General features: G+C 45.6%; 1 protein-coding gene across 1 annotated transcript; it reads left to right on the forward strand.

Annotated features, from left to right (window-relative positions):
* Positions 1-27,419, forward strand: CDC34 (cell division cycle 34, ubiquitin conjugating enzyme). The gene is made up of 5 exons (XM_026699109.2): positions 1-409; positions 17,167-17,253; positions 19,684-19,781; positions 22,068-22,202; positions 25,187-27,419. Exons 1-5 carry the CDS (start codon positions 233-235, stop codon positions 25,395-25,397), a joined length of 708 nt encoding a protein of 235 aa, XP_026554894.1. The 5' UTR covers positions 1-232; the 3' UTR covers positions 25,398-27,419.
* The last annotated feature ends 265 nt before the right edge of the window (positions 27,420-27,684 follow it).

Below are 27,684 nucleotides of genomic sequence, written 5' to 3' on the forward strand. Positions count from 1 at the left end.
CACCGCGCGCGCGCTCTCTGTTGTCGTGCCGCCTCCTCTCAGTGTGGTGCGGTTGGTTCGTGGCGCTCTTTCGGGTCCGCAAAGCTTCCGTTCTTTCTCCTTTCCTCTGCCCGGCCCGGCGCTGCTTCCCGCCCGCTTCCCCCCTCCCCTTTCGCGGTCGGCGCATTCACGCGAGACCCCGGCTTCGCTCGAGGCCTACGTCCTTTTATCGCCTCCTCCGTCAGCCGGTGACATGGCGCGGCTGTCTGTGCCCAGCTCGCAGAAGGCCCTTCTGCTGGAGCTCAAAGGGCTTCAGGAGGAGCCCGTGGAGGGCTTCCGAGTCAGCCTGGTGGACGAGGGGGATCTCTACAACTGGGAGGTGGCCATCTTCGGGCCTCCCAATACGCATTACGAGGGTGGCTATTTCAAGGTAAGAAAAGGGGCTGCCTGTATGTGTGTGTGTGTGAGTGAGTGACTGGGAGGGCACCCTCCTCTGGTGGTCCCTAAATGGGAGGTTGGAGTACAGCCCCCATCATCCCCGGCCAGGTAAGGCAAACCAGGTAAGAGGCCAAGCCCACACACTTTATTTTGGGATGGTAGAGATTGTGTTGGAGCCAGTGGGCAACTTTCTGTGAAGCAGGGCAAAGAAGAAAGAGGTGAAAAATCCTGGAAGCCCAAAATGGGGAACCAGGAAACAGCTGCCTTCAAAGCATCTCCAAGTAGGGCTTGTTCAAAAAGGCGAAAACCAGGAAGGTTTTTAAAAAATCCCAAAGAGGGAAGGAAAAAAGCACCAGCTGGGGAAAATAGACTGGAAATTTCAGTGTGGGCCCTTCCAGCTTGGGATACCTGCCTTCCTCCTGGGTTCCACCTGAGTGTAGGAGAAAACAGAGGGACTTTCTTCCCAAGTAGACACGTACCAGGCGACAGACGCTATAAATCCATCGGTCTAGAAGTAAACAAAGCACCGCAGTCCTGGCTGGGTTCCTGTTGAGGAAGTGCCACCAAACTGGGTAGATCAAACCCAGTTCTGAGAAATCCAGCTTCTCGGAATAAATCTTGCCTCGGGGATCTGATTACTTCTGCTAAACAAACATGTGTATGGTTTTGCTGTGGTTACTGCTCATTTTTAGGTCGGGATTTAAATTGGTCCTAAGAAGCATTTTTTTTCAGAGGCAGGAGGATTTGTTGTTGTTGTGTTGTGTTGTGTAAGCCTTTGGGGTATTTGTTTCCAGATTTTTTGCTAGCTATAGCTCATTTTTATGTTGGATTAAATAGGGCGTGATCCTGGTCACACCGTTAAGAGCACTTTTCAGATATACAAGGGTTTTTTGGATGTGTGTATTGGGCAGAATTACTGCACAAGCCTTTTTTGTTTCCCCCTTTTCAGGATTTGTACTTCTGTTTAAAGGAGTCATGGTTATAAAGAATAGCATGAGTGAGCAAGTGTGTGTGTGTTTTCATATCACCATTTCCTGTTTACCGGGTTGCTTTCCAGATGTGTGGGCTATAGTAGTTACAGAAATGAGAATTGATCCAACATTGAGGGAATTGAGGAAGACTGAAAGAGCTGTCCTTTTCTATGTAACAATTTAAATTATTGGAAGAGTCATTTTGGATTACTGCAGCTTCTCCCCCCAAAAACTAGAAATTGATTAGGATAACCCTTTTCACTTCTTAAACCGTCTGAGTTTTATTTCTCCTCTGAGCACAATTCCTTTGAGGAGAAACAAATCTCCAACCATTCTTCAATAACAGAAACAAATCTTGGTAATTGATGTTTGGCTACATGTTCTCCCCTTCTAATAAATAAACAATTATTGGGGGGTGGGAGAACATTGTCATATGTCTTCAAAATAATGAATTGGTAAATTTATTATTGTGAATTGATGGGACTTTTCTTGTACAGCTTTAATATGTATATTTATTGTTTTTAGATCTTGTTTATGGTTTTACTGTTAGCCATCTTGAATGTGGGCTTGCTCTGAAACCTGTTTTCAGGATTTTTCCACTCTATAAAATTTCAACCCTTTGTTTCCCACAAAGCAGTATTAGGTTTTCATACCATTTTATGCATACTTTTGAATTCCTTTAGAGGAACCTGAATGACAGGATCTGATTACTTCAAATTAAATTAAGGGTTTTTAAAAACAATTAGCAGCCACATTACGTTAGCTTTTAATCACTGAAAGAATTGTTAATTCTAGACACTTTTTAAGGGGTGTCATGGTTCCTTCTGCTTGAGGTTTACATTCTTTATAGATTAGGGTCAGTTGATTAAAGAACACGTTTCTGCCTCAGGAGGTATTGAATAGAAATTACAATGAGAGGAAGAACTGATGACTTCATGGACAAGTATGGGTAATTTTCATGGTACCCGATCTAGCTTTCTGGAGTCTGTCTGGCCCCAAACCTGAGATTTCTATTTCATTCCCTGACTTACAACAATTTGTTTCATAACTGTTCAAAGAACTGCAAAATGTGACTTATGACCATTGCAACATCCCCATGGTCACATGGTTAAAATTCAGATACTTGGCATCTGGTTCATATTTATGACGGTCCTGGAATCATGTGATCAGCTTTTGGGACCTTCTGCCAAGTCAGTTGGGAAGCCAGATTCAGTTAACAACCATGTTACTAGCTTAACTACAATGATTCACTTAGCAACTGTGGCAAGAAAGGTTGTAAAATGGGGCAAATTTCACTTAAAAAATGTCTTGCTTGGCAGTATAAATTTGGGGCTCGATTGTGGTCCTAAGTTGAGGACTATATCCAGTCCTTCATCAGCCAAAGGCAATTAGGTGCTTCCAGTGCTGTGGTACTTTAGCTGGTAACAGTAGAAAAAAATCGGTATTTAGGACAGCCTTTCCCAAACCCAGATGGTATTTCTGGACAATTAGTTTCCTTGCATCCCAATTTTTAACTAGAAAGGATTTGTAGAAATGGGCGAAAAATAATAGACTGACTGTGGCAAACTGAAACAATGACAGTTCCAGGTGCCTTGGGTGCAATTCCCAAAACAATTTGAGCACGATTTGAACACCATCGGCATTGACAAAATCAGTCAATTGCAAAAGGCAATATTCTTTGGAACAACGTACATCCTGTGACGATACCCTTAGCTCCAATGAACAAGAGCGTGTGCAGGTCCTGGGGAAGGACTTGATAGGTGAAGAGAAATGCCACATACAGTCTAAACATCTGGCTGAGCATTGATTGGATAAACATTTGTCTGAAATGGGGTAGGGTTTTCTGCTTCAGGGGGTTGGACTAGAAGACCTCCAAGGTCCCTTCCAACTTTGTTATTCTGACTGTATGACAAATATACTTAATAACATAACAGCCTGAAAAACATTGCATTGTATGCTCTAGTGCTGAACTACAGTATGTTGAAATAATAGCCGACGTCTCGAAAAGGCATTAGGTTGATGCCAGCAGTGTATGAAGTGATCTTTCTGTTTCATTACTGTACTTGTTTGGTAAGAAGACTGGAATTATGAGTAAGCGAAGGTTTGTTTCCTGGATAAACAAATAATAAGTTATAGATAAATCTGGGGGAAGTGAAATACAGACTCTCTCGCTGAATGAAATCTTGACTATGGAGATTTTTCTGGGTTTGTAGGCTGGTGTGGCAATCCCCTGCTTCCTGCCATAGTCTCACTTCCTTGTTCCCAGGCCTAGGTGGAGTTGTGGATGAGTCACCCCAAAGTCAGTTGTCAGCAGCCTTATAAAGGCAGCTGCTGTTTTCCCTCAACTGTCTCAGCTTAAAAGCCTCGGGGCACACAGTCACCTGTGGGGATCCCCATAGGTGTTCTAATGGCTTCTCCCATTTGACTGGGCAGGGACGGTGTATTTTGCACACCAGTGTATTTTTTAGCCTCTCGGTTGCTTCACCTACATTAAAGAACGTTCAGAGAGCCCCTGTGAGGTGGGCCGGGAACATCGCCCTGACGTTAGCAGGGAGGAAGGAAGGCTGAATCTGAGCCGTAAACTTGCCCGAGATCATCTATACGATCCGAATTGTGCTGCCGATCGGTGGCTTTATTATAACCAATATAAACAACTCCAAAGATGTAGAAAACTGCGCAGCGATGGCCGTTGCCCCAGAAGCCCCTCAGCGGTTAGGGCACCAGGCTAGAAAGCGGGAGACCGTGAGTTCTAGTAGGGTCTTAGCCATGAAAGCTAGCTGGGTGACCTTGGGCCGATCACCAGGAGACTGGGAAATCTAGTTCCATCATAGAAATGAAAGCTAGCTGGGTGACCTTGGGCCGATCACCAGGAGACTGGGAAATCTAGTTTCATCATAGAAATGAAAGCTAGCTGGGTGACCTTGGGACGATCACCAGGAGACTGGGAAATCTAGTTTCATCATAGAAATGAAAGCTAGCTGGGTGACCTTGGGACGATCACCAGGAGACTGGGAAATCTAGTTTCATCATAGAAATGAAAGCTAGCTGGGTGACCTTGGGCCGATCACCAGGAGACTGGGAAATCTAGTTCCATCATAGAAATGAAAGCTAGCTGGATGACTTTGGGCCGGTCACCAGGAGACAGGGAGTTCTAGTCCTGTCTTAGGCACGAAAGCCGCAGGGTGACCTTGGGTCAGTTATTCTCTTAGCCCAGCTCACCTCCTAGGGTTGCCATGGGGAAAATAGGAGGAGGAAGGAAGGTGTGTTGGATAGGCTCGTCACCTTGAATTATTTCTAAATACAATACAAAGGATGCTATTCATCCGAAGAGCTTCTGTGGCTCAGTGGTTAGAGTGCGGTACTGCAAGCTACTTCTGCTCCAGCCAGCTGCCTACAATTTGACAGTTCAAATCCCACCAGGCTCAAGGTTGGCTCAGCCTTTCGTCCTTCGGAGGTGGGTAAAAGGCTGACTCCGTAAACCGCTTAGAGAGGGCTGTAAAGCCGTATATAAGTGCTATTGCTATTAAAAGAAACGGGATGGGAAAGAAGCGAGAGCGTTCGAACCGAGTCAGATAGTACAATCACAAGGATTCCGGGCTGGCGATGGGCAACTGAAGGTGTTGGTCAATCGGATGTGGTTAGTGTCAGGAACGCCGTAATAATCCTTGTGGGGCAAAGAACATGGTCTGACTCCAGTCTAACGCAGCTGGAGTGAAGGTGGATCAAGTTTTCCTCCCTTATCCATTCGAACCTACCACAGTCTGCCAATGTTTTATTTGGGGAAGGAAATGGGGCAGCTAACTCGATGCAGATGCATTTATTTCACTCCTCAAGACCAGCCCTCCCTCCAATATGATATGAGCTATAACTCAAGGTTAAACCACAGGTAGCCCTCGACTTACAGCAGTTTCTTTAGTGACCGAAGCTAACAGTGGCACTGAAAAATGTCACGTACGGCCATTTTTCATACTTTGCAGCCGTTAACAGCCTCTCAAGGGTCACATGGTCAAAATTCAGGCGCTTGACATCCGACACATATTTATAACGGTTGCAGTATCCCTGGCTCATGTACAAGGAGTCCTCGACTTACAGCAGTTCATTTAGCGAACGTTCAAAGTGACCCCAGCACTGAAAATAGTGACTAGCTACCATTTTCCCCACACTTACAACTATTCCGGTATCCCAGTGGTCACATGATGCTTCGCAATTGACTCATATTTATGACGGTCGCAATGTCCCACAGGTCGTGGGGAATCCCCCTTTTGCAGCCTCCTGACAAGCAAAGCCAGTGGGGAAGCCAGATTCACTTAACAACCGTGTCACTAAATGAACAGCCGCAGTGATTCCCTTACAACAACTTACAGCAAGAAAGGCTGCAGAATGGGACCAAACTCACTTAACTGTCTCGCTTAGCGACAGAAATTTGGGGCCCCGTTGTGGTCGGAAGCCAGGTGATCTTAGGGCACATTCTCATTTATCCATCCATCTTTTGGGCCCAAGAAAGAACCGTGGGAGATCCTGCAGACCCTTCTCCACATCCCAAGGCAGGAAAATCAGCCCTGAAGGAAGAGGAGGAATTGGAAGGACAGAGAGAAAATCCAGTCTGACCCTTGCTCAAGAGCTCCTGGGAAGCAAGACAGAAGAATAACTGGTCCTTGTTGTTGTCTTCTCAGAAGGTCTTTAGAAATGGACAAATCACATCGTTTTCCTGCTGGGTCTCTTGACAACATTTTGTTTTTACCAACTGCATTTTTTTAAAAATCGTATCCTGTTCCCTTCCTGAGAAGATCCACTCCACAGTTGGCCTGCCTAATCAAGCCGTGGTCGTAGTCTAGAATAAAATGACAGAGGTTGGAAGGGACCTTGGAGGTCTTCTAGTCCACCCCCCTGCCTAGGCAGGAAACCCCACACCACTTCAGACAAATGGTTACCCAACATCTTTTTAAAAAATTCCAGTGTTGGAGCATTCACAACTTCTGGAGGCAGGTTGTTCCACTAGTTAATTGTTCTAACTGTCAGGAAATTTCTCCTTAGTTAGTTCTAGGTTGCTTCTCTCCTGGATTAGTTTCCACCCATTGCTTCTTGTCCTGCTTTCTCAGGGGCTTTGGAGAATAGCTTGACTCCCTCTTCTGTGGGGCAGCCCCTGAGATACTGGAACACTGCTGTCTCCCCTAGTCCTCCTTTTCATTAAACTAGACATACCCAGTTCCAGCAACCAGTTCCTCATATGTTTTAGCCTCCAGCCCCCTAATCCTCTTTGTTGCTCTTCTCTGCACTCTTTCTAGAGTCTCAACATCTTTTTTACATCGTGGCGACCAAAACTGGATGCAGGATTCCAAGTGTGGCCTTGCCAAGGCCTTATAAAGTGGTATTAACACTTCATGTGATTCTATCCCTGTTTATGCAGCCTAGAACTGTTGGCTTTTTTGGCAGCTGCTGCACACGGCTGGCTCATATTTAAATGGTTGTCCACTAGGACTCCGAGATCCCTCTCACAGTTACTACTGTTGAGTCAGGTACCACATATCTTCTTAGACTCTTCTGCAGAAAACTATCAGAAAACATTTTAGAAATACGGGTAATCCTGGATTTATGATGACAAGGGAGCCCAAAATTTCTGCTCTTAAACCAGACAGTTGTTAAGTGAAATCATAGAAAGTACTTTTCACACTTATGTCTGTTACAGCCTCCTCGTGTTCATGGGATCAAATGTCAGATGTTTGGCAACTGATTCATATCTATGACGGTTGCAGCGTCCTGGGGTCATGTGATCTCCTTTTGCAATCTTTTGACAAGGAAAGCCAATGGGGAAACTAGATTCATTTAACAACTGTATCACAAACCTATGCAATTGTTAGGTTTTAGCGATTCATTTAATCACTGTGGCAATGGAGCAAAATCTCCCTCCCTCCCTCCCTCCCTCCCTCTCTCTCTTTCTCTCTCTCTCTCTCTCTCTCCCAAATGTCTCACTTAACCATAGAAACGTTGGGCTCCATTGTGGTCATAAGTTGAGCCTGTATGCTGACATTGTGAACTGTTCAGAGAGTGCCGTAGAAGCACTATGGAGTGATATACAGGTAGTTCTCGACTTATGACCACAATGGAGCCCAACATTTCTGTGGTTAAATGAGACATTGCCACAGTTAAGTGAATCGCTGCAGTTGATAAATTAGTAACCCGGTTGTTAAGTGAATCCGGCTTCCCCATTGACTTTGCTTGTCAGAAGGTCGCCAAAGGGGATTCCCCATGACCCTGGGACATTGCAACCGTCATAAATACGAGTCAGTTGACAAGCATCTGAATTTGGATCACATGACACTGCACTAGTCGTAAGTGTGAAAAATGGCCGTCCGTCCCTATTTTCAGTGCTGTTACAACTTCCAACGGTCACTCAGTGAACTGTTGTAAGTCGAGGACTACCTGTATACGTTTAGGGGCTGTTTCTATGATGTAGATGGCTCTGTTAAGAGGTCCTTGCTCTTCTAGGCACTGTTGTGGGTGCGTGGAAAGAAGAACATTGAAGCACGTTCAAAACCCAAAGCTTATAGGAACTCGGTGGTTTAATCACGCGCATCTGGTTCGTGCACTGTAATGGATTGGGGAAAGAGGGCGCAAATACATTAAATTGAATTAATATATCCCTTAAAGCCAAAGCTTACGAAATACACCAGAGTCGGCAGCATACACCCTGGCTCAGAAAGACCCAAGCCGTGATTACAAGCTGCTCTTTTTAAATGGTATATTTAAGATTATTCTGTGCAGGTAGCAGCCAATCCATAAGAAAAAAAAAAACCAATATAATTTCATTTTAAAAAGTCGTAAACTCACAAGAGTCATTTTTCTCACTGTGTAACCTGTGTACATCCAAATTAGACTGTGTTGCTCCTCTGCGTCATATAATATATGTGGGTATATGCATAATTTTGTATGTATGTATTTATTTACTTTATTCATAATGAAAAGGACCTGAGGTGACACGGTAGCGGCGTTCCAATATTTGAGGGGCTGCCACAAAGAAGAGGGAGTCAAGCTATTCTCCAAAGCACCGGAGGGCAGGACAAGTAGCAATGGGCAGAAAAGCAAGTTGTTCCACTGGTTAATTGTCCTAACTGTCAGGAAATTTCTCCTTAGTCAGTGGAACAAGTTGTGCTCCAACACTGGAAGATTTTAAGAAGAGGTTGTACAACCATTTGTCTTGAAATGCTATAGGGCTGTGATGGCAAACCTATGCCACGCTTGCCAGAAGTTGGCACACAAAGCCATCTGTCTGGGCACGCCTGCCGTCACCCGCTGTTCTTCCAGCTGGTCTTCATGTGCGCATGCGCACCAGCCAGCTGGTCTTTGCACACGTTGGGAGCACCGGAAGCGGAAAGAGCAGCTCCCCGGAGTGCATGCACATGCTGGCCAGCTGGTCTTCACGCGCACGTGTGCATTGCAAACCAGAAGGTGGCGGAAGCTAAGCTTCCAGTTCTCAGCACTCCCACATGCGCATGCCAGAGAGCTGGTCTTCCGGTTTCCAGCACACGCACACAGTCCTGTTTTAGCACTCGGTGCCAAACATGTTAGCCACCATTGGTATAGGGCCGTGATGGCGAATCTATGGCATGCATGCCGGAAGTGGCATGCGGAGCCATTTCTGCCGTCACGCGAGCCATCGCCTGGAACGGATCCACTGCGCATGCGTGCACGCCTCCTGCCAGCCAGCTGATTGTTTGATGATCTGCACAGGGCATGCGGCACGCAGGGGCAGGCGTGTCGCATGCACATTGCATTGCATTATGGGCGCGCATATGCGCATGCACTTTTGGCTTGTGGCGACGAAAACATTAGCCGCCACTGCTATAGGGTTTTCCTGCCTGAGCGGAGAGTTGGACTAGAAGACCTCCAGGGTCCCAACTCTTTTATGATTTTATTCTAAATGACAAAAGAATAAATTCTCTATTAATACAAGTTTGGCGGCTTCAGTTATTTGCCACTGGCAATTAGTTGTGTACATGTTGATAAACTTGGGGCAGTGTCTAGTTGACAGAAGGCAAGAGAACCCTGGGTGGTGCTCGAAACTTAAAAATGCTGAAATAGGTTAGGAGGAAGTCAGAAAGTGTTGTGTAGATGTTTGCTTTTGTGTGACTCACTGTGTATTTTTGAGTTTCGGATCTCGGTCCTGTGATAAGGTTAAAAACAAGGAGGGCACCTGGCAGGTTATCCGCCTTTTGCACTCCTGTGATGTCACAAAATGTTTATAAAATATACCAGCAAATAGTATAGTTTGCTTTTAGAGCAGTATATTACAAGACCTGACAACAAATGTTGTCTACACAAAATTAGGTGGTGGGTCAAAGGTCTTGAGACCTCTTGGCAATATGAGAGCAAGCACACAATAAGTTCAACAAAAAAATATCCATTACATAGGTAGTTCTCACCTTATGTTCATTCCTTTCGTTACCATTTGAAGTTACAAGAGCACTGAGAAAAGTGACTTATGACCATTTTTCACACTTAACAACCATAGCACGATCATGTATGAGGAGTACTCGACTTACAACCACAGTGGAGCCCAGCATGTCTGTTGTCGAGCGAGACATTTGTGAAATGTTGGTTTTGCCCCCATTTTACATCGTTTCTTGCCACTGTTAAGTGAATCGCTGCAGTTGACAAGTTAGTAACCTGGTCGTTCAGTGAATCTGGCTTCCCCATCAACTTTGCTGATCACAGGGCCTTGGGACACAACAACGGTCATAAATACTAAGCCCAGTGGCCAAGCATCTGAATGGTGATCATGGGGATGCCACTAAGGTCATAATTCTGAAAAATGCTCATGTTACATTTTTCAGTGCCGTTGAAACTTTGAATGGTCACTAAGTGAACTGTTGTAAGTCAAGGACTTCCTGTAGTCAAAATTCAGGTGGTTGGTAACTGGCACATATTTATGTCCTGGGCAACTGTCCCGGGGTTGTGTAATCACCTTTTGCAACCTTCCCAGGCAGTTTCCAAAAAGCAAAGTTTGTGGTGGAAGCCAGCTTCACTTAATGACCACATGATTCGCTTAACAGCTGCAGTGGTTCGCTTAACAGAAAAAAGGTCATAAAAGGAGGCACAATTCATTTAATAACTGCCTTGCTTAGTAATGGAAAATTTGGGCTCGGTTGTAGTTTGTAAATTAAGGATTACAGCTAGTCCTAGACTTGCAACAGAACAGAACAATAGAATAGAATAGAATAGAATAGAATAGAATAGAATAGAATAGAATAGAATAGAATAGAATAGAATAGAATACCTTTATTGTCATTGCATTCCATGAATACAATGAAATTTGAAAGCTAGTCCAGCACAGAGCCACAAACACCACATCGCAATCACACTACAGAGTATTTAATAATAATAATAATAATAATAGGACTAAATCACAAATGCACTGATTGATTCAAGACAATTACTGCCTTGGAAAAGAAACTGTTTCTCAATCTATTAGTCCTCGTTTTAAGACACCTATAACACCTCCCTGATGGTAACAGATCAAAATATGAGTGTCCAGGATGAGAACGGTCTGTGGAGATTTTTAGAGCTCTACAGAGGAGTCTGGTCTTCAAATTCTCTTCCAAAGAGGAAAGAGAGCAACCGATGATTTTTTTTGTGCTGTGTTTATAACTCTCTGGAGCGTCGTCTTATCCACTGCAGAGTGGATAACAGTGCATTTAATGACCATTCCAAGTTACAACAGCACTGAAAAGGTGACTGGTGACCGTTTTCCCCAGTTTACGACCATTGCAGCATTTCCCTTGATCACGCGATCAAGATTCAGACGCTCGGCCGCTGGCTCGTATTTACGACCTTTGCTGTGTCCCAAGGTTTGATAATCCCCCTTTTGTGACCTTCGGACAAGCAAAGTCAACAGGGAGGCCAGATTTACTTCACGACTGAGTTGCTAACTTTTATCCATTGCAGTGATTCCACATAACAACCCTAGCAAGAAAGGCCGTTAAAAAAAACGGGGCCAAATTCACTTTTAACAAATCTCTCACTGTAACCCCAGAAAATTTGGCTTCCGTCGAGGACCACCTGTACCTGTATTTCAGTTATTCAATAAGAGCCAGATTTTGTCGGTCTTTCAAGGTAGGCGAGGTCAGGAAACAGGAAAATAAAATACTGGGATACACCTCCTGTTTTGATATGGGCTATAATAACAGTATTTTGAAAGCCCGTGTTTTTCCTATCCTCCCTCCCTTGTATGTCAACGGAGACTCTCAGTTATCCAGGTCACGGTTATCCCCAAAGTGCTTTTCCAAAAAGCCACTGGACTTTCTTTGTTTTTTCCTTGAAGGCGTTTCGCTTCTCATCCAAGAAGCTTCTTCATTTCTCAAGAACATCAGACTAGACTCCATACAACAAGGGTCTTCAAACTTGGCAAGTTTAAGAGTTATGGACTTCAACTCCCAGAATTCCTGAGCTAACATGACTGAAGGAGGAATTCTGGGAGTTGGAGTGCACAAGTCTTAAAGCTGCCAAGTTTGAAGACTCCTGTTCAATCTAGAATATTAAGGATTGGCTTTGTGACTGTGGCATTTTGAAAAGGTATATTTTTCTACCCGTCCCAAAATGTACGGTATGTTTCCCTTTCAGCAAGCATTTTCAGTACACCTTTACCGAGAACCAGTTTGGTGTAGTGGTTAAAGCCAACAGGCTAGAAACTCTTGAGATTTTGGGGCATTTTAGCCTTCCCGTAGGCCCGAGGCCAAGCAGATGGCTTTGGGCCAATCCCTCTCTCGCAGGAAAAAGGCCAGGACAAACCACTTCCAGAAACATTCACTCCACACACACACCCCAAAACCCTACAGGGAGTTTTTCTTTCTTCGGGTTGTCCTCAATTTACGATGACTCGTTTAAGTGACTGTTTTGAAGTGACAGCGGCACTGGGGGAAAAAGTGACTCGTTGTGGCCAGCCCTGCCGTGATGAAGGTGCCGAGGACTGTTATTATCTTTGTGTAGTTTCATTTGTACTTTCGCTGCTGAGTAACCACCAAGCAAAGGTAGTGCAGAGCTTTGGAACTTAATTGCTACCATTGTTGTTGTTTTGTGTTCTTTTTGGTAATTGCTCCAATTCTATTCACTCCCTGCTTGGATTTTTTTTTTTAAATTTCTTAGCTTCTGTGTTCAATGTGCAAAATGTTTCACTTTGAAGGTGTTTTGAGCTGGAAACATCCATGGGACCAGAGGTCTCCAACCTTGGACACTTTACGCTTGGCGGACTTTAACTCCCAGAATTGCCCAGCCAGCTTGGCTGCATTGGACAAAAGAGGTTAAAATCTAGAAAATTTGAGATGCCTCCAAGCTTTAGCAAAAATCGAACCAGTTCTAAAATATTTTAAAGAAGGATGTTCCCCAAAAGCTTGAAATGTTTTAGACTGAAATGTTTTTGCACAGACCTGTTTGACACCTTGAGCAGAAACAAGGAACTCTTTTAAAAAACATTGTATTTACTTATTGTTTTTATCCCTCCCTTATTATTTTTACAAATAACTCAGATCCAACAGATCCAAGACACCTTCCTCCTAGTTTCCCAACAACAACAACAACAACAACAACAACCCCATGGAGTGGAGGGTTGAGCTGAGAGACAGGGACTAGTCCGAATTCTCCCATCTGGCTTTGATGCCGAAGGCTGCAGGACTAGAACTCCCCATCTCCTGGTGATTGGCCCCAAGTCTCTGAGCCCAGCTTTCATGCCTAAGGCAGGACTAGAACTCACTGTCTCCTGGTGTCTGTGTCAAATTCACCCAGGCCAACTTTTATGGCTAAAGCAGGACTAGAACTCACCGTCTCCCGGCGATTAGCCCAAAATCACCCAGTTGGCTTTCATGCCTAAGGCAGCAGGACTAGAACTCCCCATCTCCTGGTGATTGGCCCCAAGTCTCTGAGCCCAGCTTTCATGCCTAAGGCAGGACTAGAACTCACTGTCTCCTGGTGTCTGTGTCAAATTCACCCAGGCCAACTTTTATGGCTAAAGCAGGACTAGAACTCACCGCCTCCCGGCGATTAGCCCAAAATCACCCAGTTGGCTTTCATGCCTAAGGCAGCAGGACTAGAACTCCCCATCTCCTGGTGATTGGCCCCAAGTCTCTGAGCCCAGCTTTCATGCCTAAGGCAGGACAAGAACTCACTGTCTCCTGGTGTCTGTGTCAAATTCACCCAGGCCAACTTTTATGGCTAAAGCAGGACTAGAACTCACCGTCTCCCGGCGATTAGCCCAAAATCACCCAGTTGGCTTTCATGCCTAAGGCAGCAGGACTAGAACTCCCCATCTCCTGGTGATTGGCCCCAAGTCTCTGAGCCCAGCTTTCATGCCTAAGGCAGGACAAGAACTCACGGTCTCCTGGTGATTGTGTCAAACTCACCCAGCCCAATTTTCATGTCTAGAGCAGGACTAGAACTCCCTGTCTCCTGGTGATTGGCCTCAAGTCACTCAGCTGTCTTTCAGGCCTAAGTAATCTTTATTGGCACCATGCATCCCAGCCCCATGATTCACTGATTAAAGGATTTGAGACCGGTGACATTCATTTAGATCCGTGACGTTTCTCCGGTGCTATTCTCAAAGGCCTCCTTGTTGAGCAACGAGGCTCTTCTAGGGTGTGACTAGGCAAACTGGTAGCTGGGCTGCTCAAACTTTTTTTTTTAAAAAAACCTTTTCTAACATGTGATGAGTGGCAGGATAAGCAGTTGGGGAGAAATGGGTCCAACCAGCTCGACAGGCCGAGCATGAACAGCAAAACTTGCTTGGCAGATTTCACTGAAGGTTCGGCTTCAGAGTGTGGCTGGTGGGGACGAGCAGTTGTCAGTGACTCATTTGTGGTCTCTGATGTTGGCAGACAAGCAAAATGTGGCTTAAACCTTGCCCTAACTTGGTTAATCTTCCACTTCCAACCAACAGTTGGGATCAGGACTTCCCAATTGCTATCAATCAATGGAATGGAAAAGGAAAAGGAATAAGGATAGGATAGGATAGGATAGGATAGGATAGAATAGAATAGAATAGAATAGAATAGAATAGAATAGAATAGAATAGAATAGAATAGAATAGAATAGAATAGAATAGAATGAGGAATAAGAAGAAAAGAAGTGAATAAGGAATAAGAATCGGATAGAATAGAATAAGGAATAAGAATAGAATAAGGAATAAGAATAGAATAAGGAATAAGAATAGAATGAATAAGAATAGAATAAGGAATAAAAATAGAATAGAATAAGGAATAAAAATAGAATAAGGAATAAGGATAGAATAGAATAGAATGGAATGGAATGGAATAAGAAATAAGAATAGAATAGAGGAGAATAGAATAGAATGAAATCAGAAATCAGAAATCAGAATAGAATAGAAAAGAAAAGTGAATAAGGAATAAGAATAGAATAGAATAAGGAATAAGAATAGAATTAAGAATAGAATAGAATAGAATAGAATAGAATAGAATAGAATAGAATAGAATAGAATAGAATAGAATAGAATAGAATTCTTTATTGGCCAAGTGTGATTGGACACACAAGGAATTTGTCTTTGGTGCAGAAGTTCTCAGTGTACATAAGAACAAAAATAAAATACATTCATCAAGAATCATAAGATACAACACTTAGTGATAATCATAGGTTACTAATAAGCAATCAAATCATACTAGGAAACAGAACAATATAAATGGTAAAGATTCAAGCAACATGGTTATAGTCCTACGTGGGAAGAGATAGGTACTAGGAAGGATGAGAAGAAGAATAGTAATACAGTCTTACTAAGTAGTTTGACAGGATTGTGGGAATTATATGTTTAGCAGAGTGACGGCATTCAGGGAAAAACTGTCCTTGTGTCTAGTTGTTCTGATGTGCAGTGCTCTCTAGCGAAGGGAGCTTGAAGGTCTTCTAGTCCAACCTTACACCGTTCAGGACAAATGGCTGTCCAGTCTCTTCTTAAAAGCCTCCAGGGATGAAGCACCCACAACTTCTGGAGACCAGTATGGCCGGTCTAGAGAAAAGGACTAGGGTGGACATGATATTCCAACTAATCAAGGAGAGAAGCAACCTGCAATTCAGGAGAAACTTCCTAACCGTGAGGACAATTAGCCAGTAGAACGGCTTTGCCTTCAGAAGTTGTGGGTGCTTCATCACTGGAGGTTTTGAAGAAGAGACTGGACAGTCCGTTGTAGGAGAATGGTGCAGGATCTCCGGCTTGAGCAGGGGGGTGGACTAGAAGACCTCCAGGGTCCCTTCCTGCTCTATTTTGATTGATTTGACTGAGAAGCTAGTCCGAGTTACAGGAAGTTTTTTATTAGCAAGTCTACTAATCAGACACCCGCTCAGAATTGTTCTGTGCTGTTTACACTGTGAATAACCTGTGTGTGTGTGCATGTGTGTTTACATTAGCAGGTCTAAATCCAGGGGCAAAACAGCATCAAAAAAAGGAAACACCTGTTCCTTAATTAGATTGACATATGGCAGTTAACCATAATGGGATATGGTTTGCAATAAACCAGCATGTCACCTGGCTCCAGGCTGGTTGCTTCTAACCTCGGATTAAGGGCTTAGCGTGGCAATTATCTACATGGCTACTAGGAGGCCTTGACGGAACGGAACGCTCAATCAGGATAGGATAATGCAGGCAGTTGAATTTATTCAGCACCCTTTGGTGAAAAATGCTTGTTGTGTTGTATGAATCTAGCAACAGCAAGGAGCCACACCTGCCTCTAAACACAACCTAGTTAACCTCATTTCTTGCTCCCTTTAAATTAGTGTTTCTCAACCGTACAACTTTTTAAGACACACATTTTAAAGTTGGCAGGGTTGAGAAACACTGCCTTAGACATTTCAGGATTCTGAAATTACCACAAATGACCAGAAGTTTTTATGTTGTTCTAGCTCAATACCCATGCTTCGCTACAAAACTACATGGCCGGGCTTAGTTTTTGGGGAGGGAAAATAAAGGGGAAAAAAATTCTGCCTCTGTCCACCAGCATCTATCGGTATTCATATGGCTAGCATCCTGTCAGTGTGTGGGAGAGGGCTGTTTGGAAAGTGAAATATGGAAACTGAAGCAAGAAGGAGACAGCAAGGAGCCTGGGCGTGGCTTAGCTCAATTGTTCTGTACTAAAGCTGCTTGGTGCTCTGAAACCGAACCTCCTCTCCTCTGCTTGTGTTTTGCACTTGGAACAGATTTCTTTTCGGGTGGGGAGGGAGAGTAGAACTCCTTAGCATCGGAGCTTGTTAATAATAATACTATATGAAATGCTAATGCTCTGATGGTCATTTCGAAAAATCCTTTCTTAGTGAGCACCTAGAAGCCAAGAGGAACACACGTGACAAGTATCAAGTTTGTAGCCTTTAAGGTTTATTTTGTGGAGATGCGTTAGTGGCATTTCGCTTTTATATCTATAGATTTGCCTTCCTCACAATTTGAGGTTGGAGGAAGTCTCTCTGCCATAAATAAGAGGTAGTCCTCGTCTTATGATGGTGATGGAGCCCAGAATTTTATGACATTTTGTTAAGTTTTGCCCCATTTGACAATCTTTCTTGCCACGTTTGTTAAACAAATCCCTGCAGCTATTAAAACCAGTAACCCGGTCGTTAAATGAATCTGGCAATCCCCAGTGACTTTGCTCATCAAGAAGGTCTCAAAAGGGGTAGAGTTGTCTTTAGCAAGATTTATTGAAGGAAGAGGGAAGCCATTAAGAAAAAATGATTGTTAGGATGCCTGGTGTTGCTACTCGGTTCTTGACACATCTTCTCTCTTCCTTCTTCCTCCACATAGGCTCGGCTCAGATTTCCCATTGATTATCCTTATTCGCCGCCTGCCTTCCGATTCCTGACCAAAATGTGGCATCCCAACATATATGAGGTATGTTCTTGTGCCAGGGCTGGACCTGAGGCCGACGTCTTCCATGATCTTCTCTTGCAAAGTGGATAAAAGCACCTCGGTCTCTCTGGCTCAAGTTTCATACTAGAATATTTGTCAGTATTCATTTCAGTCTTATTCAGTCTCTTCGGGGCCCAGAGGATCGATCCCAATGCACTCCTAGGCTGCATAGGTAAAATAGATAGATAGAATTCTTTATTGGTCAAGTGTGATTGGACACACAAGGGATTTGTCTTGGCGCAAATGCTCTCAGTGTAGATAAAAAGAAAAAATAAATTCATCAAGAGTCAAGAATCATCAGGTACAACGCTTAATGATAGTCATAAGGTACAATAAGCAATCCAATCATACTAGGAAACAGTCAATATAAGTCATAAGGATACAAGCGACAAAGTTACAGTCACAAGTGGGGAGAGGATGGGTGATAAGGAGTGATGAGAAGATCAACAGTAATAGTAATGCAGACTTTGTAAATAGTTGAACAGTCTTGAGGGAATTATTTGTTTAGCAGAGTGATGGCATTCAGGGAAAAACTATCCTTGTGTCTAGTTGTTCTGGTGCGCAGTGCTCTATAGCATCGTTTTGAGGGAAGGAGTTGAAACAGTTTATGTCCGGGATGTGAGGGGTCTGCAAAAATTTTCACAGCCCTCTTTTTTTTTTTTTTTTGCATGAACAGAGGTTTACTATCCAGATCATACTAAGTGTTAGCACCTCTTTGTACTGCACCGGTAAGGTCACGCGTGGAATATTGCATTCACTTTTGGTCTCCACTATTTAAAAAAAGATGTTGAGACTCTAGAAAGAGTGCAGAGAAGAGCAACTACGATGACAAGGCTAAAACATATACAAAGAATGGTTGCAGGAATTGAGTATATCTAATATGGTGAAATAAAAGACCAGGGTGACATGATAGTAGTCTTCCAATATTTGAGGGGCTGCCACAAAGAAGAATGGGGTGGCGGGGTGTGTGTGAACATATTATCCAAAGCACCAGAACGCAGGACAAGAAGCAACGGATGGAAACTAATCAAGAAGAGAAGCAACCTAGAACTAAGGAGGAATTTACTGACGGTTAGAACAATTAACCAGTGGAATGGCTTGCCTTCAGAAGTTGTGTGTGGAGTTTGTTAAGAAAAGCCATTTGTCCAGAATGGTATGGAGTTTCGTGCTTGACCAGTGGATTGGACTAAAATAACGGAGTTGGAAGGGATCTCGAAGGTCTTCTAGTCCAACCCACTGCTCAAGCATTTCAGACAAGTGACTGTCCGGTCTCTTCTTAGAATCCTCCAGTGATGAAGCACCCACAACTTCTGGAGGCAAGGAGTTCCAATGTTCTCCCTGTCAGGAAATTCCTCCTTAGTTCTAGGTTGCTTCTCTCCTTGATTAGTTTCCATCCATTGGAATCTCCACAGACATTGAGGCAAATTTACACTTTCTAATTTATGAATCAAGCCAACTTGAGGAAAAAGGTGGCCCTTTTTTTTTTAGCCCTCGAGTTACAACCAGATACAGGTAGTCCTCAAGTTACAGTCACTAAGTGGCTTGCGATCATTTTTCACAACCCCATGGTCACACGATCAAAATGATGACCCTGACAACTGGCTTGTACTTAAGACGATTGGACTGTCCCGAGGTCATGTGATCATCTTTTGCGACCTTCTGACAACAAGTAAATGGGGAAGCCAGATTAGCTTAATGACTACGTTACCAACTAAACAACTGCAGTGATTCACTTAACAACTGTGGCAAACAAGGTGGTAAAATGGGACAAAATTCACTTTAACAACTGTTGTGCTTAGCAATTGAAGCTTTGGCCTCACTTGTAGTCATAAGTCGAGGACTACCTATAGCAATAATGAAAATGCAGTGACCGCGGGACATTGCAAACAGCCCTATAGGAAGCCATTTTGAAAGTACTTGAATTTTGGTCATGTGACCACAGAGGCTTGTCTGCCAGTACACCAAATCTGGGTTATAGCTCATAGGTCTCCTTTTTTAGGTCGGTCATAACTTCAAATGGTCGCTAAGCAACCAGTCATCCAGTCTAGAACTAACTCTATAACTTGGTCTATCCCCTTAAGCCAGGGATGGGGAACTCTGGGCCAGCCCTTTTATGACTGGTGGACTTCAACTCCCAGAATTCCTGAGGCAGCTATGCTGAGCCCAGCCACACTAAGCCATGCTGGCTCAGGGATTCTGGGAGTTGAAGTCCAACAGTCATAAAAGGGCCATAGTTCCTCACCTCTGCCTTAAGCCATGGAATGGTACATTTTTTTGGACACCTGTGTATGTTTGGTAAACATATCCTTCGTTTACTCATGAGGTAAATCATCTGGATTTTGAACTAACGTTGTGTGAACTCGGCCTGTTTGTGTGACCGTGCATAGCAGACATGTGATTTATGCATTCCAGACAGGGGATGTTTGCATTTCAATTCTACATCCTCCAGTGGATGACCCACAGAGCGGAGAGTTGCCGTCGGAAAGGTGGAACCCTACGCAGAATGTAAGGTGAGTTTTCGTTCCTTCCTTAGCCACATTTAAACTTTTTTTAAAAAAAAATACAGATTCCCTCCGTTTGCTATGCAACAATACTCCAATCTGAAAAAGCGGGGTATTAGTAGCTGGAATGCAATTGCAGAACTGAAAACAGTGCTAACCTCTAGACACATTCTCCCCTCCCCCACATTTAATTTCCTTTTAGTTTAATACAGATAGTCCTCGATTTACAAAGTTTCATCTAGTGATTGTTCAAGTTACAACAGCACTGGAAAAAGTGAACTTAGGACCGTTTTTCACACTCACAACCATTGCAGTAGCCGCTTGGCAACTGACTCACATTTATGACAGTTGAAGTGTCCCGGGGTCATTGCGACCTTCTGACAAGCAAATCCAGTGGAGAATCAAGATCAGGTGAAGTGTTGATACCACTTTATAATGCCTTTGGTAAGGCCACACTTGGAATCCTGCCTCCAGTTTTGGTCACCACGATGTAAAAAAGACGTTGAGACTCTGGAAAGAATGCAGAGAAAAGCAAACAAGGATGATTAGGCGACCGGAGGCTACAACATGTAAAGAACAGTTGGGTATGTCTATTCTAGTGAAAAGAAGGACTAGGGGAGATATAATAGTGGTGTTCCAATATCTGAGGGGCTGCCACAGAGTGGAAGGGGTCAAGCTATTCTCCAAAGCACCGGAAAGCAGGACAAGAAGCAATGGATGGAAACTAATCAAGGAGTGATTAGTTGCCACTCGGCTTCCTGCCAGCCCGCATCTTGTCCCCTGGCTGGATTCTCCGCAGGTGCTGGGGCTCACGGCTGCCAGAGGGGTTTGCGGGAGGCGACCAGGGAGCACGAGGCTATGCCACCCACATTGCTGCTCTGCCAGCCACTCCTCCATCACCAGGCCGAGTGTTTGGGCCGAGTGCGGGCTGCCGCTGTGAGAACTTGGCGAGCTCCAGGGGCTGGAAACTAAGGCTAATGGCAGGGAAGGAAGATCCGCTCTGGTGAGGCTTGACTCTCACCCTTTTCACAGCGGCCAAAGCATACTCGGCCAAGGCACGCGGGCCGGCGGGAGAGGGAAGGAGCAGCAGGCAAAGGGGCGATGCGAGCGGCATAGCATCGTGCTCCCTAGTCACCTCACCCCCCCATCAGGCAAGGCCCAGCAGCTGTGGAGAATCTAGGCACGAGGGCGAGATGCAGGCTGGCGGGGAACCGAGCAGCAACGAGTCAGCCCTGGCTCGCCTTCCTCTCTGCCACCAGGAAGCCAAGCAAGCTAGAGGCTGGGGACGAGGGATGGGGGGGCAGCTAGCTAGGCCGCGAGTGCCGCGTGGGATGGAGCCATGGCGCTGGCGGCGAAACAAGCCAGGCGGCGATGGTGAGGGAGGCAGCTAGCTAGGCCGCAATCGCTGAGGGCATTGGCGACCCAGCAGTGGCGTCCTAGGCCGACCCGGGAGTCGGGACTCAACCGGGGCTTGTAGCGGCGAGTGCAAAAGCGGTACTATGGCAATTGGTTGCCTAGGCCGGCCCGGGACTGGAATCAGGAGTCGACCAGGGCTTGTGGCAGCAATGGCGGTGGCACAGCAGTGGCAGCCCAGGCCAGTCCGAGAATCAGGATTCAACTGGGGCTTGTGGCGGCAAGGGCAAGTGTGGCAGCGGTGGTGGAAGCCTAGGCCGGCCCAGGAGTCAGGACACGACTGGGGCTTGCAGAGCCTCAGTCACCATGGGCGATTTCAGATCAGGAAGGGCCGCAGCAGAAGGCAGGCAGCAATGGCTGACAGGCAGACGAAGACAGACTGCAGGCCGTGATGGCACATGTACGAAATAAGGAGGGGAGGGGCCAGCCAATGGCATGATTTGCCAATTCTCTGAACTATGCAGAATTGTAACAACCGCTTCTATAGAACCGGTCTGAACCGGTAGAATCACACCCCTCTATAAACCCAGCTCCCAAAATAAGCCCCAGTTAAGATCAGCCAGATGGATGCGTTTAGTGCTGAATTTCCCTGAAAATTAAGACCTAACTGTAAGCCCTAATGCAGGGGTGTCCAACCTTGGCAGCTTTAAGACTTGTGGACTTCAACTCCCAGAATTCCTTTGCTGGCTGAGGAATTCTGGGAGTTGAAGTCCACAAGTCTTAAAGTTGCCAAGGTTGGACACCCCTGCCCTAATGTGTCTTTTGGAGCAAAAAAATAATAATAATGTAAAACCCGGTCTTATTTTCGGGGAAACCCAGGTAGCTATACTTAAATTATGCATTATTTTAATATGCTATTTTTTTAATGTTTTCCTGTATCAGAACAATTCTCCTTAGTGTCATCTCACTCCTGAATGAACCAAACACTTTCTCTCCTGCAAATGTTGACGCTTCAGTGATGTACAGAAAGTGGAAAGAGAGCAAAGGGAAGGATCAAGAATACACGGACATCATCAGGTTGGTAGATCACCCAGCTTTGGAGATGAACTGGTCACTCTGGATGTCTCCCAGTACTGTGTTTACCACAGGTAGTCCTTGACTTATGACCCTATTGCATTTGCCCATTACGGTCATAAATCGTGGCTGATCTGGGTATTATTATTATTATTATTATTATTACTACTACTACTACTACTACTACTACCTTTTTTGCAGTGGTCATAAAGCAAATTGCCATGGTCATTAAGTGAATTGTTAAACGAACCCATTGTTTGGACATTTTTACTGAAATCCAGAAGCAAACCCTGGTTTTCTTCTGGGTTGAAAGGATTAGCCAGCGACATCACCGTTGCCCAGGGAGGGATGCCCAGTGGGGTCTGCTTTCATGTCCCCAGCAGGAGCTGGAGCTCACCCTGTCCCACAGCAGCACTTAGGTCTCGAACGTGGGCTTGCCTCCAACCCAGCATCCTTGCTCCTTGCGGCTGAGATGAATCTCTAGAGCAGGGGTGTCAAACTCAAGGCCCAGGGGCTGGATCCAGCCCACGGGGTGCTTAGATCTGGCCCACAGGGCTGCCCTAGAAACAGCAAAGGACTGACCCACGGTTTCTCTGCCAGAGAAATGTACCTTGAGAGGGCCATGTAAGGCCCTCCCAAGCTCAGTTTTCTCTGGCAGAGTTGCAAGAACTCGTCGCAGCCAAAAATGGAGCTCGGGAGCCCGTATTTTCTGGCAGAGCGCTCGGGCCAACACAAGCGCCCTCGATACGAGTGATGTCAAGCTGGCCACACCCACCCTGGCCCCTCGAGGTCAACCACAACCCCGATGCGGTCCTCAATGAGATTGAGTTTGACACCCATTGTGACGACCCGGGACATGGCACAAAGGCCATACAGGCAGATAATAAGAGTTCCTTTAATTAGCTCCAACTTTGCTCCCAGTGTTTTGGTTACCTTCTGGGCTGGAGGAAAACTCTCCCAGAAACAATCTTTGGCTGCAGAGAATCAAGTCCAAAACGTGGTCAACAAAAACTGTAACTATAAGTCCAATCAAGGCAAAATGAGGTAATTGGTTTGACAAGGCAGGAGCAAGAATTCCAGAAGTGAAGGCACGGCAATAACTCAACACGGTTGGGAAGACACCAGGAACACTGATAAGCAAAGTCAACAACAAGATAAATTCAAGTTTGCTCCCAGCAGCTGCCACACTCAGCATGCATCTCTTTTAAACTCTCTTTCCAGCTGTGGTTAATGAAGGGAATCAGGGCCCTTTCCTCCCCCGTAAGTCACACAACCTACGTTGCTCTCTTCTCCATTCCTCCCTGCGTGAAGAGGGGTTGGGCCTGGGTCTTCCTCTGAACTGCCTTTCTCTTGTTCTACCTCTTCTCTGCTCTGCCCAGCCAGACTTTGCCTTCCCCAATTTCCTCCACAGCCAGCGGAGCCACACTCCCACTCCCTGTCAGCTGTTCGTCTTCCTCCTCGGATTCGGACTCCGACAGGGGCATGACACGCCTGCTCTAGAGATAGCAATAGCATAGCACTTAGGTTTATATACTGCTTCACGGTGCTTTGCAGCCCCTCTCTAACCGGAAGGATGGAAAGCTGAGTCACCTTGAGTCAGTCAGGATCGAACTAAAAAGTAGAAAGGAAGAGTCAGCCTGCCATACAAGTAGTCCTTGACTTACGACTATAATTGAGCCCAGAAAATTATGCTGCTTGGTGAGTTTTGCCCCATTTTATGATTTTTCTTGCCCAGGTTTGCTAACCGAATTTCCTCAGCTGTTAAAATAGTAACCCAATTGTTAAGTGAATCTGGCAATCCCCATTGACTTTGCCCGTCAGAAAGTTGCAAAAGGGGATCACATGACCCCCAGGACACCACGACCATCATAAATATGGAGCCAGTTGATAAGCGTCTGCATTTTGATCACGTGATCCTGGGGATGCTGCAATGGTTGTGTGAAAAAGGGTCCTAAAAAAAGTCACTTTTTTTCAGGGACATGGTAACTTCAAACAGTCACTAATTCAACTGCCCTGCATTCTAACCATGATGCCACCAGGGTGTCAGGATTCTCGCAGTTACCCTTATTAAATCATGAGTCTCAAGCCAAACTTCCAAAGGATTTATTGGGAGTTAACATGTCCGGCACTGCCTGGGTGTAGTCGACTCTGAGACACATCATTCATTGTCACCCTTGACCCTGGTTTCCCCCCACCCCTCTGGGTGTATCATAATTCATATCCTCCAATGGGACATGTTGAGGTAATTCCCTGTAAGGAGAATGAGCGCATACAGGGAGACGTATAGAGAGTAGTGTTTGAATAATACACACAGAGCGCACAGATACACTGTACAGTAAATGTAGGTTTTTACTTCCAGAAAAGTTTAAGCAAAGTCCCAAATAAGCAATCCAAAAGTCATTCACAGGTAAAATCAGTCAGTTTTCATCCAGGGATAATCCAAATATCAAATTCCAGTGTCAAAAACAGTTCAGTATCAGACTTACATTAAATCCAGTAATATCAGTCAATTTGGAAAAATGGGGGAACGGCAATATTTTCCAACAGAAGGAAACAGAGATACTCACTCAGACACACTCCCTTCTGAGACTAAGACTAAAACAACCCAGGTTTCTGGCTCCATCTTATGGCGGTTTGAGTAACCACACCCAATTTACATGCTCTTGCATTCCCTTAAAGATATAGTACTAAAATGTTTATCCTGGTTTATATATTTCTAACCCAAATACCTGTTAGGTGACTTATATTCCTAACAGGACACATCCATAGCCAAGAGTTATCAATCCTGTTCTACAGTTAGAATTTTGCAGGGCAGAAACTTCCGTCACCTAGTTACTATCTTTGAAAACATTTACGGAATGCAGTTTCGGTGTTTGCAAGCTGCCGCACTGCTCCCCACCTCCCTTTCCGTTGGCAACTCTAAAAAGACCATAGAAATATTTTATGAGTTGACAGTGGGCTCTACAAACGAACGTCTTCCTTTCCAGGAAACAAGTCCTGGGAACCAAGGTGGAGGCCGAAAGGGACGGAGTCAAAGTCCCCACCACGCTAGCGGAGTATTGCGTCAAGACCAAGACGCCAGCCCCGGACGAAGGCTCCGACCTCTTCTACGACGACTATTATGAAGACGACGAGATGGACGACGAGGTGGAAAGCTGCTACGGGGACGAGGACGACTCTGGCAACGAGGAGTCTTGACGAGGGATTCCCTGCCCCGTCCCCCCTTCTTTCGCCACCCCCCCTCTCCCCGTCCCTCCTCCCCCTTCTCCTCCTCCCTCCACCGCTGCCTCCTGCTGCTGCACCTGATAGTAGCAATAAATTACCTGACTCATACTTGAACCCAGGATCCAACCCGGCTGAGACCTGGAAACCCCGTTTGGCCCCGAGACAAAAGGACCCAAAAAACTCTACCTCAAAAGGAAGACTCGGCTCCTGCTTGACTGGGGAGGGGGTGGGAGAACTCCCAGGGGGCTTCAAGTGCTGTGTGTGTTTTTCGGGGCTTTGGATTTTGGGTTTTTTTTAAAAAAAAAATTTTGCTTTTATTCGGGGAGGATTTGGGTGGATGGAAAGCGATTCCTGATTATATCATCCTGAGCCGATGCTTTGGCCATCTGGAGGGGAGTTCGGGGCCCGGGGCCGAGTCGTTGGACGGTCCCTTCAGGAGGCAGGACCCGAGCGCGAAGTTTTTGTGACGTGGGTGGTGTTTTTTTTTTTCCCTTTAAACAACAACAACAACAACCGCAGGCCAAGATATTTGGGGAGAATTTCTAGCGAGGAATTTTTCTAGCTGTGCCAGGCAGGTCGGGGCGACCTATTAACCAGCCTGTGTTTGTATAGCAGAGGCAAATATTGTGAAGTGGGTATTTCTTTCTGGTTGGCTCTGGAGGCAAGGCCAGGAAGCCGCCTGAGGTTTCTTCCAGTGGGGGTGAAAGAGGGTTCCTTCCTTCCTTCCTTCCTTCCTTCCTTCCAGCACCTGTTCTCCCCAGAGCATCGGTATCTCGGTTCTGGCACTCCGCCAAGCTTCTGTTCGACCCAAAATGGCCTTGAGGATCGTTTATCTACTTTCTTTCCTCAGCTTGACTTTCTTTCGGGGAGAGCCCCCAACTCCCCGGCCAGCAAAGGAGCGGAGAGCAAGCCCATTCCCTGGTGGGGGGTTCCTGGAATGTTACAGGGAGTGAACGAGGAGGTGGGCTATCAGTGGTGCATTGTCCAGTGGTGGGATTCTCCCGGTTTCCCAATCGGTTCGGCGATTGTGCACTTTGCGCGCGTGCGCGCGCAGCTTTCCAAACTTCAGAAGTGGAGGCTGAGGCTGTGCCACGTCCCGTCAGTGAGAGGATCAAGAAGAGAGAAGCGTAGGGTTGGCGGGAAGGCCGCTGCTGCAGTTTTTCTCTTCTTTGTCCAAGTCTCAGCTGATCGTCGGAGCTTTTTGTTGTTGTTGTTTTTAGCATTTTTTGCTATCAGTTCGACTGAACCAGGCCGAACCAGTAGCATTTCACCACTGCCATCGTCACTTGGGTGTAGAGCTAAAACAACAGCCTAAAACGAGGCGCCTCAGCTCCTAGAGAGCTCATTGCTGGATTTGGGGGACAGGCACTGGAGTGGACAGAAGGTAGGATAGACTGGAGAGAAGGCACTCCATTCCGCCTTCTATACCAGCTTCACCAAGTAGCTCCCTTCCCCTTTTTTCCAGAGATCTTGACCCAAAGTTGGGTAGCTCCGTAGGAGGCCACAGCTCTGACTGAGCAGGCCCATACCTAGAGCCAAACATGGGGTCCTTCAGCCAGGACAAATTATGGGGGGAAAGCATGGAAGGGAAAGGCTCCTGGTCTTCCCCCTCCTCGCCTTCTCCTCCAGAGCTGCCTCTCCCGATTTCCGTTATGGAGAGAAAACACCAGGCCACGTTGAAAAGACAAGTCACTGACGGAAGAAAGAGACTCTGTCCAGCCGGGATGTCTCCCCTTGAACCCAGAGGTAGAAAGTAAAGAGTGGATTAACAAGACCAGCAGCCAATCCTTGAATTCCCTCCCTTCGACATCCAGGTACCTGCCCAGAAAAAGAGACCCCAGTTCTAAAAGACTCAAGACACTCTTTAACACAAGGATTTCCAAACTGGGCAATTTTTAAGCCTTGTGGATTTCAACTTCCAGAACTCCCCAGCCGGTCTGGGAGTTGACGTCCACAAGGGTTAAAAGTTGCCAAGTTTGGAGACCCATGCTCTAAGTCTTTAAACTAGATAGCTTTAAGACTTGTGGACTTCAACTCCCAGAATTGCTCCTCCAGTCATGTTGCCTCAGGAATTCTGGGAGTTGAAGTCCACAAGTCTTAAACTTAACCCTGGTTCTAAGTCTAAGAGGCCCACTGGCGCAGAGGTTTTTAATGTGGGACAAAAAAAACCCACTCCACCCACCTAGTTCCAGCTTCCCTTCAACAGAGTCTTTGATGCCGAGTTGGGGATCGCTACTTCCTGCCAATAAACGTCATGCTT

Source organism: Pseudonaja textilis, chromosome 1 (assembly GCF_049901715.1).
Source record: "Pseudonaja textilis isolate UNSWEBS1 chromosome 1, rPseTex1.2, whole genome shotgun sequence".
In the NCBI taxonomy this organism is placed as follows: Eukaryota; Metazoa; Chordata; class Lepidosauria; order Squamata; family Elapidae; genus Pseudonaja; species Pseudonaja textilis.